The sequence below is a fragment of the Neovison vison genome, chromosome 13 (genome assembly GCF_020171115.1).
Source record: "Neovison vison isolate M4711 chromosome 13, ASM_NN_V1, whole genome shotgun sequence".
NCBI lineage: Eukaryota > Metazoa > Chordata > Mammalia > Carnivora > Mustelidae > Neogale > Neogale vison.
This window is the reverse complement of record NC_058103.1, coordinates 14,067,801-14,085,321: the sequence shown is the minus strand read 5'-3', so window position 1 is coordinate 14,085,321 and position 17,521 is coordinate 14,067,801. Positions and strand designations below refer to the sequence as shown.

At 42.1% G+C, this 17,521-nt stretch overlaps 1 protein-coding gene across 4 annotated transcripts in view; it reads right to left on the bottom strand.

Moving 5' to 3' along the window:
• Window positions 1-333: 333 nt before the first annotated feature.
• PSEN1 (presenilin 1) overlaps window positions 334-17,521 on the bottom strand; it is a 75,383-nt gene continuing 58,195 nt past the window's right edge. For all 4 annotated transcript variants that reach the window (XM_044231158.1, XM_044231161.1, XM_044231160.1 and 1 more), the window contains exons 9-12: window positions 16,357-16,443; window positions 13,277-13,450; window positions 3,209-3,327; window positions 334-1,587 (exon numbers count right to left, since the gene is read on the bottom strand). In XM_044231158.1, the coding sequence (XP_044087093.1) occupies window positions 1,432-1,587; window positions 3,209-3,327; window positions 13,277-13,450; window positions 16,357-16,443 (536 nt within the window). In that variant the 3' untranslated portion in view covers window positions 334-1,431. The remainder of the gene's footprint in view (window positions 1,588-3,208; window positions 3,328-13,276; window positions 13,451-16,356; window positions 16,444-17,521) is intronic.

Here is a 17,521-nt window from a genome sequence, read left to right as displayed (position 1 = left end):
AGGTAAGGCAGAAGGGAAAGCGCAGGACCCCCATTGTGAGGTTCTCGAGGAATAACTTGGTTCTCCTTAACATCTGCCCGCGGGCCGTTAGCTCACTTTGTCCCACCGGCTGTGAGAGGCCCCTTGTTTCTCTTCGCGGCAGCTGGTTCTCCTCCTGACCCCACGTCCTCCCGCGCGCGGCTCACCGAGTAAAGCCACGGCCTTCTCCAAACTCTTACTCTGTACTGACAGGACTGACTTTACAGACCGCCAGCTTTTGGCTGTTGGTCCAAATTCCAACGCACGGTCAGAGACAATGGATTGTAGTTAAAAAAGAAAAACCAGGACAGGAAGTGCTTCACCAGCCATTTTACTCTTCTTTAATTTCACTGTCTTTGGGCACACATTGTATTTGCTACTGAAGAAATTATGGCCGCGCGGCTCACAGCACTGATTCGTAACACATTCTTTGCATCACACAGAGTAAAATCCTAGAGTACCAGAGCTGTCTCATTTGCTGTGTGTCTAAGACAATGCTTATGGGGGAGTCAGGGAGAGACGGGAAGAATGGAAGCATCCAGGGGCACGAGAACCGGTAAGTATGTCTAAAAACAAAGAATTTGGTGGAAAAATCCAGAACACAACTAAGGCTGATAGGTAACCGTTTGGATATAATTCCATTCTTTCCAGAAATGACTGAATTTGGAACCTGAGGTTAAGACTTTTAGGAAAAAGCAACCTCGTATTAGTTCAGACTGTCCATGGGAAGAAATGGTAACCGTTGATGGTACTGAGTTTCAGTGCTTGAAAATGAGACTATTCAAAATCAACCCACACACCTGACTTGACTCAAGGTGAAAAAAAAAAAGTCTTATTTAAAAATGGTAAGTCTGCAGCAAAAAGGTCTGAAAGTGAAAGTTGGAGTCCCGTTTCAAAAACCTTTTCGTTTTGCTGCTGGTGCCCGCTCTCCTTACAGTACCTCCCGCAAAGGTTCAGAATTCAAGACAGGTTCGTTAGGTTGATCTTCAACATGTAGTTTAAGATGAGGAGTCCTGTTTGGTTTACACCACGCCGTTTAATTTCTTGGTAATGGTAGTCCTGAGAGTCTGCAGTGTTGGTAAAATCCACCTGTGACCAAGGGTTACACTGCTGGTGGGAGCACAGCAACTTCGTGGTCCATCCCTTTTCCTCAGCCACGTCCCTCAAATCTGGTAGTTTCTGCACCGAGGGACTCAGTCCATCACAATGATGTATGTTCGAACCGTTTTCTGGAGACATCTCCTTCCAGCGCCCAATGGTACAGGTGGTTAGGAAGACTTGGAAGGAAGCTGCAAAGAGTCCAGCTGGGAATCTTGCCTTTGTTAGATGTGGACACAGGAAAATCATCTTTTCCTCCCCAGATTTTATTATAGTCAAAGGAGAAAAATCCATGGGATTCTAACTGCAAATATGCTAAATATAAAATTGATGGAATGCTAATTGGTCCATAAAGGGCTGTACAAGATAATCTGTGGCAAAGTAGAAAACAAGCCCAAAAGTGATAGAGATCGGAAGAGCTGGCAACGCTTTCTTGAAAATGGCAAGGAGTAATAATGTAAGGCACAAACCCTGTGGAGAGGAGGGGAGAAGACACGAACTCAGACAAAATTTGGAAGTATATCATGCAAGAACCACCGAATCACAAGTCCTAGTCTTAATTCAGTTCACTGAATACTATCCTTTGAGGTTAAATTTTATGACAATTTTTTAATCTAAATTTTGAAACATTTATTTTCCTTTGCAGCACAGAGTTCATGAGGCACACACTGTTAAATTTTACCCCTTAATCCTAGGTAAGAAATAGAATCCAAAAATAAGTAAAACTATTTTAAATTAAATAATACTGAAATTTCTATCTAAAATATTGAGTCGGCTACTGCGAGTTCCGTGTGGCTGGCTAAAATCCCAGACGTGAAAAGCATCCTCTGTGCTGTACGGGGGCCAAGAGGTGCTCAGGGAACAAACCAGTCAAGGTTTATGAAGCACACACAGGCTTCTCTCGCTATCTGAAAGTAATGCGTTCCTATGAACTTTTTGTAAGCCAAAATGGCATAAAGTGAAGTATATCCCCATTTTCTCAGAGTTCAAATTAAGCCACTTCACTTTTAGGAAAGACCTTCACTAGTACGGGAATGTTTTATTTTTGTATATGCAAAAATCCTCCTCTGATTTCTTTTGGTTAGCAAAAATAGCTAAGCGAACTTTCAGACAGTGGAGGACGATCCGTAAATACAGAGCAGTCAAGTCATATATACGGTCCATGTTTTTACCCTAGCTATTGAGACAATGTCTGAAAACCGAGCATCATTTCGGCTTCATCCAGAATAAATCACTTCCTTCTTAAAAGATCACACATGCAGAAAACTAACCTCCAAATAAAAATAAAACACGTAAAAATTTGAATTGTTTTGTTATCGTGACAAACCACAGACGAAACCATAAATGTGGAAGTCAAGGCTCTCCTCTAACTTCACTCACGTATACCGAAGACATCTCATTAGCAAAAATACCAGTAAGAGACGTCTGATGACTTGATGGTTTTGAAAGCTGCAGGGTTCATGTTGTGACACTCAAAGCAAGACCTACATGGCATCACGCACTGTGTTGGCTCTTCTTGCCTCAAACTTGCTGCCCAAGGAGCACCGTCTGCTGCAGGTTGCAGCACTGAAGGCAAAATCACCACCAGACTCAGGGACTAAATAAGAACCCAAGTACCCCTTTCAGACTGACTAGCACGCCTAACTTCTACATGTCTACGCCGCCAGGCTTAAAGTAGCAGTTCCTAACTAGAGGTGCCTATCAGAACTCTCCGGGGCACTTAAAAACAACAACAACGACACACAATTATAACTTTAAATATCTCAGGGCAGGGGTCCTCTTGATCTAAGGGTTGGGAGTTCAAACCCCACGCTGGGTGGAGAGATTACTTAAATAAATAAAACTTTAAAAAAAAAAAAAACCTCTCAGGGGAGGGATGAAGCGTTCTAAAAGCACACACGTGATTTTAATGGATGGCCAGGTGACAACACATTCAAGTAAGTTTCTTTTCTTTTTCTTTTTTTTTTTTTAAAAGCGCTCCAGGTGACTGGCACACTCAACCCAGCTGGGGTGAAAATGAACCACCTTAAAGGGACAACATAAGCAGAGTTTTGAGATGAGCTGGGACATGTTTTTATTAATGTGTACTTACAATTAATATGGCTACAAAACAGGCTATGGTTGTGTTCCAGTCTCCACTGGCTGTTGCAGAAGCTTTACCAACCAGAACACTGTAGAAAATGAAATCTCCTAATCCAAGTTTGACTCCCCCTAAAAAAGAAGAATTATGAAGTTTGTTACTCTTTGCGATCAATTCAAAAGTGTAGGGGCCCTTGGGTGGCTCAGTGGGTTAAGTGTCTGCCTTTGGCTCAGGTCATGATCTCAGGGTCCTGGGATCCAGCCTCGTGTTGGGCTCTCTGCTCAGCAGGGAGCCTGCTTTTCCCCCCTCTCTATGCTTGCCTCTTTGTTTACTTGTGAACTGTCAAATAAATAAAATCTTTAAAAAAAAAAATGTAACTGTTCTCCCCCTCCCCAAAGTCACTGCTGCATTCCATCCAGTACTGAATGAGAAAGCAGTAGATGATATATAAAATTCGGCTTTAGCTACTAGCTTTTCTTTTTTGGCCCCTCCATTATGAGTTTCGGATTCTAGATAACTAACTCTGGGGTCTTCAACAGTAGATGCTGTTGTTATATATATATATAAAAAGAACAATAACTGTCCTCTACAGAATGGTTCGTTTACACATAGCATTTGCTCTCATAAATCCTCACGAGAACCCCTATGAGATAGGTATAATGTATTTCATAAAATAAACCCACTATAACTGTACAGTTCAATATTATAAAAAATTTATAGAGCTGTCCAACCATCACCACAACCCACATTTCCATCACCCCAGGCCTTACACAACCACTGATCTGTTCTCGCTATATGACTCTTCTAGATGTCTCGTAGGAATGGGACTCATAACAGCATGTCGCCTTTGTGACTCACTTCTTGCAATGAACATATTTTTGAGGTTTATCCATGATATTACATGTGTCTGTACTGTTTCTTTTTACTGACGAATAGTTTTCCATTGTATGGAAATACTGTATTTTGCCAGTTGACAGACATCTGGCTTGTGTGCAGTTTGGGGTTATTACGAATAACGGTGCTATGAACATTATGCTGTGACCAAGGGTACTCATCTTCGTGTGGACAGTTTTCACTTCCATTGGGTAGATTCCTACAAGTGGAATTGCTAGGTTATACGGTAAGCTTATCTTGAGTTTTGTAAAAACCTGCCAAATTGTTTTCCATACTGGCTCTACCAGTCTACATGGCCAGCAGCAATTCGAGAGTATTCTGGTTCCTTCACATCCCTCACCAGCGCTTGGTTCTGCTAGTCTGTTTGATTATAGGTTTTTTTTGTTTGTTTGTTTTTTTGTTTTTTTTAAAAAATATTTTATTTATTTATTTGACAGAGAGAGAGATCACAAGTAGGCAGAGAGGCAGGCAGAGAGAGAGAGGAGGAAGCAGGCTCCCTGCTGAGCAGAGAGCCCGATGTGGGACTCGATCCCAGGACCCTGAGATCATGACCTGAGCCGAAGGCAGCGGCTTAACCCACTGAGCCACCCAGGCGCCCTGTTTGTTTTTTAAGATTTTAGTTATTTATTTGAGAGAGAGGGGGGTGGAGAGAGCGCACACAGGGGAAGAAGCAGAAGGAGGCTCCCCGCTGGGGAGCCTGATGTGGGGTACCCCAGGATCATGACTTCAGCTAAAGGCAGACACATAACCAACTGAGCCACCCAAGGGCCCCATGATTATAGGCATTCTGATTAATGATGTTGAGTAACTTCTCATAGGCTTATTAGCTCTTATATTTCTCTGCTGGTGAAATATTTAGCCAAACCATTTCCCTATTTTTTATTAGGGTTATCTTTTTTAAAAATCTTATTTAAATGTGAACCAGAAATATTTACTGCAGAAATTTAATCAAAGTTCTCATCTGGTGGCCCCTGTTAAGGTTGGAGTGGGCCCCTCTGTCCAGGGCTCGACATATCTGAGCATTTTTTTTTTTTTTAAAGATTTTATTTATTTGAGAGTGAGAGAGAGAAAGCATGAGTGGGGCTTGAGGGACAGGAAAGGAAGAGGGAGAAGCAGACTCCCTGCTGAGCAGGGAGCCTGACAAGGGGCCAATCCCAAGACCCTGGGATCATGACCTGAGCTGAAGCCAGACGCTTAACCGACGGAGCCACCCAGGTGCCCCCGAGCCCTTTTTGTAGATCCTCAACACAAGTTCTTCAACAGGAGTTGAAATATGACTTTGTAAATATTTTTAGTTTGTGTCTTCTCTTTCCTAATAGTATCTTTTCTAAAAAAAGTTTTTTTTTTTTTAAAGATTTTTATTTATTTATTTGATAGACAGAGAGAGATCACAAGTAGGCAGAGAGGCAGGCAGAGAGAGAGGGGGAAGCAGGCTCCCTGCTGAGCAGAGAGCCTGATGCGGGGCTCGATCCCAGGACCCTGAGATCACGACCTGAGCCGAAGGCAGAGGTTTAAACCACTGAGCCACCCAGGCGCCCCTAAAAAAAGTTTTTTAATTGTGGTAAAATACACAAATCAACGGCATTAAATAAACTCATAGTAGTGTGCTACCATCCTTATCCTCCATTCCCAGAACTCCCTGTATCTTGCAAAACGAATGCTCTACACCCATTAAACACAAACGCCTCCTTCTCTCCCTCCAGCCTCTGGCAACCACATTCTGTTTTCTGTTTCTGAGTTTGACTACTCTTAGTACCTCATGGAATCATACAGTATTTGTTTTTGTGACTGGCTTATTTCACTTAGCATAATGTCAAGTTGTTATAGCATCTGTTAACAATTTCCTTCCTTGGGGCACCTGGGTGGCTCAGTCAGGTCAGTGTCTGCCTTAGGCTCAGGTCATGATCATTGGGGTTCTGGGATTGAGCTCCACGGTAGACTCCCTGCTCGGTAGGCAGTCTGCGTCTCCCTCTGCTGCCTGCCACTGCTCTCTCTCTCTCTCTCTCAAAAAAAAAAAAAAAAAAAAAAAAAGAATGTCCTTCCTTGTCAAGGCTGAACAACACTCCATGTATGCACACACATTTTATTTATACATTCATTCATCAGCGGACACTTGGGCTGCTTCTACCTCATTGCCACTGTGGATAATGTGAAGAAGTAGGGTGTACAAACATCTCTTCTTCTTCTTTTTATTTATTTAAAAAAATTTTTTAAAGATTTTATTTATTTATTTGACAGAGATCACAAGTAGGCAGAGAGGCAGGCAGAGGAGAGGGGAAGCGGACTCCCCGCTGAGCAGAGAGCCTGATGCGGGGCTGGATCCCAGGATGCTGGGATCATGACCTGAGCTGAAGGCAGAGGCTTTAACCCACTGAGCCACCCAGGCGCCCCCTCTCTTTTTAAACAACTCTTCTCTTAATGGCATCTTTTGAAGTGCGAAAGTTTTTAATTTTGGTGAAGTCCAGTCTATCAATTTTTTCTTCCATGTACTAGTGTTGTATTGAAGAACTCTGCCCAGCCCAAAGTCATAATGTTTTTCTTCTGTTTTCCTCTAGAAGTTTTAGTTTTACCACTTACATTTCAGTTTATGATCCATTTTTTTTAATTTTTTTTTATTTTTATTTTTATTTTTTTATGATCCATTTTGAGTTCATTTTCGATTGTGTGCCTGATGGATGGAGAGGGCGAGGCAGGGGTTTCCATTCATTCTTTTGCATGAGGACAGCTAATTGTCCTCGCACAATTTGTGGAAAAGATTATATTCTTTCAGCACCTTTGTAAAAGCTACTGACCATAAACATAAGGGTTCTGTAATTCTGTTCCACTGATTCATATGCCTGCCCTTGTGCCTTAATTGATTACTATGCCCTTAGAGTAAGTGTTGATGTCAAATAGTTTTAAGTCCACCAATTTTTCTTCTTTTTTAAGATTTTATTTATTTGAGAGAGCTAAGAAAGAGAGCACAACTAGGCAGAGCAGTAGGCAGAGGAAATGGGAGAAGCTCTCTGCTGAGCAGGGAGCCCGGTGTAGGGCTCGATCCCCCGGGATCATGACCTGAGTCAAAGGCAGCTGCTTAACTGACTGGGCCACCCAGGCGCCCCTTCTCTTTCAAAATGGTCTTGGATATTCAAAATTCCTTATATTTCCATCAACTTACAGACACTGACAAGCTGATCCTAAAATTTGCAAGAAATGCAAAGGCCTTAGGTTTTCTGTTATCAAACATTTTTTCCCCTTCAAATTCTTTTCAAAGTAATAAGGAAAGGCTAAACAATGGATTCAAAAGATATGTTTTAACTTTGGGGCCCACTACTAATCCATAAAGCTTTACAACTGCCTTTTACCTTTCCGTTAAGTAACTATTCCCAACTGAAGTTTGAGCCTGGTCTTAAAGGTTAGAGAAGCACTCCCAGGAGACAGGTGGAGGGCCCTGAGAGGTATGGTCCTTTCCACATGTTGGGGAGAAAGAAGCAGATTGCTGGATAATAAGATATTACTGAGAAATCAGTGTTCTTCTTGAGTTGTGGGAGCCAGGGTGAGCTCCTCCTTAGTGGAAAAGCTAAACATATGACCCATGAAATCTGAAGCTGTGAACCACCCTTTAACTTGCTAACATTCCCAGACTGATGAATACACTCTCCGGTTTCATGTGTACAGAACAGGACAGCTCTACTACTGAAGTACTTGTATGATCCGGAGCAAGTTGATTGAATTTCTCTAATCCTCAAATCCCTCAGCCCTAAGATGGGGATTACAAACAGGCCATTTCATAGAGTTGTTATCAAGAGTTAAAAAATAATACAGAAGGGGTTCCTGGGAGGCTCAGTGGGTTAAAGCCTCTGCCTTCTGCCTGGGTCATGAACCCAGGGTCCTGGGATTGAGCCCCACATCGGGCTCTCGGCTCAGCAGGGAGCCTGCTTTCCCCCTCTCTCTCTGACTGCCTCTCTGCCTACTTGTGATCTCTGTCTGTCAAATAAATAAATAAAATCTTAAAAAAAAAAAAAGTTGTTTAAAAAAGACAGATAAGTGTAGGTGAGGATGTGGAAAAACTGGAGCATTCACACACTGCTGGTGGGAATGTAAAGCAGGATGGCTGCTTCGGAAAACAGTCTGGCAGTTCCTCAAAAGGTTAAACAGAATTACCATATGACCTAGCAATTCCACTCCTGGGTATACACCCAAGAGAAATAAAAACATGTCCACACAAAAACCTGTACATGAATATGGACAGCAACATTAGGCATAACAGCCCCAAATGAAAACAGCCTCGATGTCTGTTAATTGATGAATGGGTAATAAATGTGGGATATACGTGAAATGTAATATTACTTGGCTATAGAAAGAAATGGAAGTACTGACACATACTACAACAGAGATGAACTTTGAAAACATTACCCTAAGGGAAAGAGACCAGTACAAAGGACCATATATTGTAGGATTCCATCTATATGAAATGTCCAGGATAGGCACCTCTATTAAGAGAGTACATTTGTAGGGGCGCCTGGGTGGCTCAGTCGTTAAGCCTCTGCCTTCAGCTCAGGTCATGATCCCAGAGTCCTGGGACTGAGCCCCGCATCTGGGTTCCCTGATCGGCGGGAAGCCTGCCTCCCCTCCTCCTCTCCCCCTCCTCCTGCTTGGGTTCCCCTCTGTCAAATAAATAACTGTTTAAAAAAAAAAAAAAAAGTATACTTGTTGGTGTTGGTGGGACATGGGGGCTAATGAGTTCAGGGTTTCTTTCTGAGGTGATGAAAATGTTCTAAAATTCACTTGTAGGGCAGCTGCACAACTCTGAATATAATAAAAATCACTGCATTATGTGTTTTAACTGGGGGGGGTGAGAGGGACTAGAGAGCTGGACAGCTAAGGAGTGTGGGTTCTTTTTGGGGTAATGAGATAGATCCGGTATTAATTGTGGAGACGGCTGAACAATTCGGTGAATATACTAAAGTTATCAAAAAGTAAACAAAAATGGAGCACCTGGGTGGCTCAGTCAGTTGAGCCTCTGCCTTCAGCTCAGGTCATGATCTCGGGGTCCTGGGATAGAGCCCCACATGAGGCTTTCTGCATGGCAGGAAGCCTGCTTCTCTCTCTTCCTCTGCTGCTCCCCCTGCTTATGTACTCTCTCTCTCTGTCAAATAAATGGGTAAAATCTTAAAAAAAAAAAAAGGTAAATGAAAATAATGTATTAAATCAAAGCTTTTAAAATCACAGCCTCGGGGGCGCCTGGGTGGCTCAGTGGGTTAAGCCGCTGCCTTCGGCTCAGGTCATGATCTCAGGGTCCTGGGATCGAGTCCCACATCGGGCTCTCTGCTCAGCAGGGAGCCTGCTTCCTCCTCTCTCTCTCTCTCTGCCTGCTTCTCTGCCTACTTGTGATCTCTCTCTGTCAAATAAGTAAATAAAATCTTTAAAAAAAAAAAAAAAAATCACAGCCTCGGGACTCCTGGGTGGCTCAGTGGGTTAGGCTGCTGCCTTCGGCTCAGGTCAGGATCCCAGGGTCCTGGGATCAAGTCTCACATCGGGCTCCTTGCTTGGCAAAGGAGACTGCTTCTCTCTCCGCCTCTGCCTGCCTCTCTGCCTGCTTGTGTGTTCTCTCTCTTTCTGACAAACAAACAAACAAATAAATAAATAAATCTTTTTAAAATAAATAAATAAATAAAATAAAAATAAAATCACAGCCTCACTTTTTTTTTTTTTAAAGATTTTATTTATTTATTTGACAGAGAGAGATCACAAGCAGGCAGAGAGGCAGGCAGAGAGAGAGAGGAGGAAGCAGGCTCCGTGCTGAGCAGAGAGCCCAATGCGGGCCTCGATCCCAGAACCCTGAGATCATGACCTGAGCCGAAGGCAGTGGCTTAACCCACTGAGCCACCCAGGCGCCCACTCACTTTTTCATTCAAAGGCTTATGTTTAGGGGTGCCTTGCTGGCTCAGTTGGAAGAGTGCCCAACTCTTGATCTTGGGGTCAAGAGTTCAAGTTCCACACTGGACGTAGAAATTACTTAAATAAATATTTAAAAATTTAAAAATAGGGGCACCTGGGTGGCTCAGTGGGTTAAAGCCTTTGCCTTCGGCTCAGGTCGTGATCCCAGGGTCCGGTCCTGGGATCGAGCCCCGAGTCGGGCTCTCTGCTCCACAGGGAACCTGCTTTCTCCCCTCTCTCTCTCTGCCTGCCTCTCTGCCTACTTGTGATTTCTCTCTCTCTGTCAAATAAATAAAATCTTAAAAAAAAAAAAAAATTTAAAAATAGGCTTACGTTTTCTGAACATAATAAAAATAAATTTAAAAAATAGGCTTCCATTTAACAGAAATATTATGGCAAATACTATAGTTATATTTCACAGAATTCATTTTAATGAAGAGAAAGATATACATTATTTATTAGCAAAATTAGAGTAAGGAAACAAGTAACCATCAGTTTTTTTCTTTAGGCATTTACTGAAATGTCAAGTTTTATTCACCTACAAGCAGAAGAAATTGAAGCAGAATAAAAATCTAAGAAATATCATATTGCTCAGGAATTTTTCTTTAGATAGCTCCTTTTGATTTATTCAATCAAAATTTGGCCATAGCCAAATAACTAAAACCACAGCAAAGGAAACTGCTTAAGTTGGTCAAAACGAATGAGCAGTATTCTACCAGCAAGTGTTAATGGTAGGACTGGCTGCTAGTATTTTACTGCTATTTGCTAATAGTAGTCTAGGCCTTCTATTGTGTTGTTTTGTTTTTATTAACTCTGAAAAATAATCTCAAGTAATACGGTGTTCCTTGACTATTAAAAGGAGCATCTGTTGGTCTACCAAACATAAAACATAGTAAAGACAATAAATGATGATTATTTAATTGTAAGATTTCTCTAAACAACCTCTAGCTGTGTAATATTTGCTAGCTTAAATGTAACATAAAAAATACTTCCTATTAACTTTTAAATAAATGTAAACATCTTAAAAACTGCCTGAAGGGTACCTGACCCAGCTGGCGGAGCGTGCGACTCTTGATCTCCGGACTGTGAGTTCTCGAGCCCCACACTGGGTGTAGAGATTACTTAAAATCTTTAAAAAAGTGGGGCTTTGAGGGGCTCCTAGGTGGCTTAGTCGGTGAAGCATCTGACTCGTAGTTTCAGCTCAGGTCACGATCTCAGGGTTGTAAGATCGAGCCCCACGTGAGGCCCTGTGTGCCGCAGGGAGTCGGCCTGAGATTCTCTTTCTCACCCTCTCCCTCTGTTCCCCCTCCCTCTCTCAAGCTCTCTCTAAAATAAATAAATAAATCTTACTAAAAATAAAACAAAACAAAATACTCAATACCGCCCGACGCTGCACCTGGTGGCTCAGTCAGTTAAGTGTCCAACTCGGTTTTGGCTCAGGTCATGAACCTGGGTGCTGGAATGGAGCAGCGCCTTGAGCTCTACATTCAGCAGGAAGTCTGCCTGAAGATTCCCTCTCGCGCCCTCTGCCCCTCACTCGCTCATGCTCTCTCACTTTTTCTAAATAAATAAATAAAATCTTAAAAAGAAAGTTCCTGAAAGGTGTTATTTCAGGAAATAATACATTTACTACTAAAATCTCTTCTTCCAGGGCACCAGGGTGGCTCAATGGGTTGAAGCCTCTGCGTTCGGCTCAGGTCATGATCCCAGGGTCCTGGGATCAAGCCCTGCATCGGGCTCTCTGCTCAGCGGGGAGCCTGCTTCCCCTCCACCTCCCTGCCTGCCTCTCTGCCTACTTGTGATCTCTATCTGTCAAATGAATAAATAAAATCTTTAAAAAAACAAAACAAAACACACACACACTCACACACACAGACATAAAAGACAAAGAGCACACAAGGAAATGATCAGGAGTGAGCACTCAAGTAGCAAGGACAATCATGAAAGAGTCAGGCTGCTGCTATGGTCAACAGCTATATCTTCTTTCCTTCCTTTGGCTGCAGGCACCCTTGAGAAATGAGAGGAAGGGAAGAGGCAACCTGACTACAGTGGTAACTTTGCAGGCAGAGAATACACCAGCAAAGACAAGATCAAGCCTGGCTGTAAGCCGAGGCAGCCGTGTCTAGTCTCCCTGGAGTATGAAAGTCACAGGGTGTAGCAGGCTCTAACATCTGGAAAATTCAGCCAAGCACCAAAGTCAAGGATACACCCAGGTTTTGACCAAGTTAAAAGAGGAAGGCTGAGCTGTAAGAAGTGTTCTGCTTAAGCTGAAGGATAATGTCCAGATCATAATAATCAATGATCAGTAAATAAAGAAACTAAGAAATCTAGGTGTTTCTTTCTCTAAAATTACTTAATATTTTTACTATAATGTTTTAATCCAGAGCTTCACTTTTGTGAGAAGAAAAAAAAAACCCACCAAGAATAATTTAGTTGGAAACTGTATTAATCTGTTAATAAATCACATCTTGGGGCACCTGGGTGGCTCAGTGGGTTAAAGCCTCTGTCTTTGGCTCAGGTCATGATCTCAAGGTCCCGGGATCGAGCCCCGCATCGGTGGGGGGTCGGGGAGTGTCTCTGCTCAGCAGGGAGCCTGCTTCCTCTCTCTCTGCCTGCCTCTCTGCCTACTTGTGATCTCTGTCAAATAAATGAACAAAATCTTAAAAAAAAAAAAAAAATCACATCTTTAAGACTAACTGAAGAGATGACTGAGCCCGAACCAAAGGGGCTCTTGATCATGTTCCCAAGAAGCCCCAAGTGCTAAAGGAAATCCAAGTGCCAACATATTTTAGACATTAAACAAATGTTTGCATTTCTCCCCATAACCTAAATCCCTTTGATTTTCTTTAAAATTCATAAAATACAGTGCTTGCTAGCAAAGGGAATATGTAAAAGGCTGAAATACTCAAGTCCACAGGTCTCTGCACAGGAAGAGGAAATGTACTAAGGAAATTTTTGTACACAAATATTGCTGTCATAAAGCCTTACTGCAATAATAATTCTGAAAAAAATCTTCTACCTTATAAAACAAATGCCTAATGTTCAAGCTATAATTGGCCATTTCCAAAAATCTAAGGAGCAGAATTTGGCCCATTGACAAACTGAACTATGAGAAAAGCAGTTAATTTTGAGCATGTCCCACTAAAAGCTTCAATCTGTCATTCAGAATTAGACCATAACATTCTCTATTCATTTTATTTTTGAGGAGTTTGGTAACGTAGCACGTAAAAGAACCCATGACTATTTAACACAGAGAAATGCACGTACTTTCTTCTGGGTCCTCACTGGTGAGGATGTTGCTGGAAAGTTCCTGCACAGCAGCTCGTGTCTCAGTTGTAGAATGATGAGGCCCTAGGCGACTGTCCCTCTGGGCTTCCCACTCTTCACTGAAGCCACCATCGTCGCTCTCTGTCACAGGGTCTTGGGACTCACTTTCAGTGCCTTCAAGAGAAAGTGGAAATTACAGCTAACATTTTAGAAAAATTTCTCAACACCTTTAATAAACTACACGGGAATAATAACTACCCAACTGTCATGTAACTAGGTTAGTTGGCTCTTAAACCACAAATCGTAAGCTGTAAAAGTGTCTGGAAGTTGCTTGACCGATAACCACTTCCCTTGTTTCCTGAGGGCAGAGTCCTGATTGGTTTGGGTTTCTGCCTCTCACGCACATGACTCTGGGGGTAAATCATGATCAAGCCAAGCCAAGCCAAGCATGGTAATCTCATTCCTCTTCCCAATAAAAGCTCTAAAGGTGGGGGTGGTACTAGCCAATGCGTGGGGAGGCAAAGTCTGCTCTGAATTTGGGGCTATTTTCCTCACTCTTTGAGAGAATCAAGGAAGAAACAAAACCGCCCCTTTCTAAGCCTGGATGATGTCTCATCTGGATATGATGTCTGGAACAACAGTTGTCATCTTCTGATTATGAGAAGCAGTGGGCTGAGGACCAAACCTGTATCTAAGAATGGCAGAGCAGGAAGATGGAAGGACTCTGGGCCCTCGATGACATCAATGGATCATAAAACCGACCAGCCCTACAAAGGCCTACACCTCAGGACTTCTGGTCACACGGGAGAACCTAATTCTTCTTTGTTTAAAGCAACTGACTTGGGTTTTCTGATCTTGGCAGCTGAAAGCCCAACCATGGCTTTAGTGACTAAGATAAAAAGCAGACCATTATGGGGGAGGTGGGGCAGGAGAGGGGGGAGAATTTTTGTAAGGACCAGCCATTGTGTCATAATGACTATCAATCAGACTCAAAATTGTATGCAGAACATCAAAGTCCTGAGAAACACCCATACATCAAAGATAATTAAAATACAGAAGTGAAGTTGATAAACTTTTTTTCCTCCTTTATTATTATTATTTAAGACAAGTAAAACATGTTCATAGAGGTGGATTTACCATGAAGACTGCAAGCCTCAGGCCTCTCACTTACATGGAATACTTCAGAGAGGCCATAGCAATTCTGTATTCATAACTTGCATTCTTTTTCTTAACCAAGTCCTCACAAATCCTGAATCATCCATGGTTTGGAGTTTACAAAGTCATATAAGCATAAGATTTATAAATAAAAACAGCAGTCCCTGCTCTGCCCCATCCCTCCTCACTTCCTACCTGTGAACCTTTCAAGCCACCCCTTTCGGAGCCCTGTGTTTTTCTGTTCCAATCTAACTTCTAGTTCTCCTAACACAGTCGTTTTTAGCCAGTGGGTAGCACCACCCCTTCCAGGGGGTGTTTGGAAATATCTAGGATGGAGGGCTTTCTGCCTACCGTAATACCGCGAAACCAAAATCAACATTTAGAGGGAGAGGCCAGAAAAGCTAATAACCTGCAAAGAGCAAAGCCCCACACAATGAAGAACTGCCCACCCAAAATACCACAGCACGCCCACTGAGGAACTCTGTAAGTTCACCTAGCTCCTTCTAACTCCAAGGCTCTTCCCCATTGTTTCCTCTTCTGGAAAGTTCTTCTACTTGTCAGTTGGTTGTCACCTATTATCACTTCCTCAGGGAAGCCTTCCTGACTTTCCAGAGTAAATGAAATTCCTCTACCGTAAACTTTCATAGCACGCATACTTCTCCTTTGTAGTGCGTATCATAACTGTATGAATTATTTATAAAATTATTTGTTGAACATTTGTATCTGTCCAAATAGGTCATGAGCTCTGAAGGGACAGGATATCTTGTTCAGTGCTGCATTCTCAGTGCCTAGTTAAAATACGAGGCACAGAGTTAGGCAATCAATATTTGTCATGGGGCACCTGGGTGGCTCAGATGGTTAAGCATCTGCCTTTGGCTCAGGTCATGATCTCCAGGGTTGAGGGATCGAGCCCCATGTTGGGGCTCCCTGCTCAGCAGGGAGTCAGGTTCTCCCTCTCCTCCTGCACATGTTCTCTGTCTCAAATGAATAAATAAAAATCTTTTAAAAAATTTTTGTCTAAAGAATAAAATGTTTTTCACTTACACTCACATATATACTCATAGACAACTCATATTTTAATTGTCTTCAGCTTAACACAATAGCTAGACTTGTAGCAATTGTTTCCGATATATTTCCTTCTTCTCCATCAGGTCTCCTACTGGTTCTGCTGCAAAATTCCCAGTTGAAAATGTGCTCTTGCAATTACCCGAATTTGAACTCAGCAGATCTCATGGGTCTTTAAACCTATACTTTCCTTTTTCCATTAAGGCCCTTTTTTCTTCTCTTGCCACTGCTCTGCCTATTTCCCAGCTTCCTCTAAGGTTAGCTCTTTGTTTTTCTTATCAAGTTTCTTTTCTTCTTGACTATTTTCAGTGTGCCATTATTCCAATTCTTCCTAACAACTCCTAACTTACGCCTGCCTGGACATCTCTGTATCCACAGGGGCCTTTCCATCTCCCAGCCTGATCCTCCGGCATCATCTACCCTCCTCCAGAATGTCATGTCCACCGGGAATATTTTATCTTCTTGGTATAAACATGATCGCATCTTAAGTCAAATCATGTTTAAGTTACCCTGGCCATATCAGGTAAGAGGCTCTCATTTTTACATGTTTGGAGAGCAAGATTACTGTTTCTTTTTTAAATCACAGCCTCAACTTGAACCTTTCCATAATGGTATTAATGGCACTTAATGGCAGAAATTCTTTACCTAGAGTCCCTTGGCGGTATGGTTGGGTTCAGAGCACCTGAACTTCTTAAATATTTATCTGTATTTACTGGGTATTACCACAGCTTCCAGGAGATTCTCAAGAGTCCATGACCAAAGACAGAGGTTAAAATCATTGCTTCACAGCTGTTAGCCAATATAACAGGACAATGACCCGGAAAAACCAGTCAGGAAATTACCAAATAAAAGACACCTACTTTGTGCATTATAATTGGAGTTTTTGGATACCTTCCTTTGGGCTTCTGGATCTCCCTCTGCCATATTCACCAACCACACCATTGTTGCTGTTGAGAAAGACAAAAGTCCAGTTAAAAACTTGAAACCCAGAAAGTACATATTGAATAGAGAACAGGCCATTATCTCTCTACAGAAATCACCAATCTTCTTAATGTTATCTTAAGAATCCTTAACAATCAGAAGCAAATGCATTATTGAAAACCACACAAGATTTTCCCTGATTTTGGCAGATTAAAGAAAAAATTCTAAAACTGAGCATTCACTCTAGCCTTCAAACTACAGTTGCTACTGTAAAAACCATAAATTTCATTGTTTCCAGTCCCTGAAAAGTAATCAGAGGAACTGTTCAGGCCAGCAAGATCTATTAAAAAACAGCTGGAGGGCTGAACATTCTAAAATAATGTGATGAAAATTACTTATTGGAACTAAATCAGAGAACAAACCGGGACTCAAAAAAGCATGACACAACCATTATGATTCTAAGGATGCCTGACCTCTGGGATTTTCGATAATGCTAAACTGTGATATATAAGGAATAAAAAAAGTTAAAAGCAATAAACATAAAGGGGATTGTCAACTGGCCTATTCTATGTCCCTTTCACAAAAATACATACATATCCATATAGATCTAAGTATATACACACACACCCCTCTCACATTTTAAATCTTTTTTTTTTTTTTTAAGATTTTATTTATTTATTTGTCAGAGAGAGAGAGGAGTGAGAGTGAGCACAGGCAGACAGAATGGCAGACAGAGGCAGAGGGAGAAGCAGGCTCCCTGCCGAGCAAGGAGCCCGATGTGGGACTCGATCCCAGGACGCTGGGATCACGACCCGAGCCGAAGGCAGCTGCTCAACCAACTGAGCCACCCAGGCGTCCCACCTCTCACATTTTAAAAAACAACATGAATACATTAAAATGGTACTTCTCCTATATTACAAGTGGAATGAAAAGTGGAATAGCCCCTATACAGCCCCTATTGAAGGGAATTTGGTAACATCTAACAAAACTACATATACCGTTACTCAGTCGTAAGAATGAAATTGGGGCACCTGGGTGGTTCAGTCAGTTAAGCGTTAACTCTTGATTTAGGCTCAGGGCCTGATCTTGGGATTGTGGGATCCA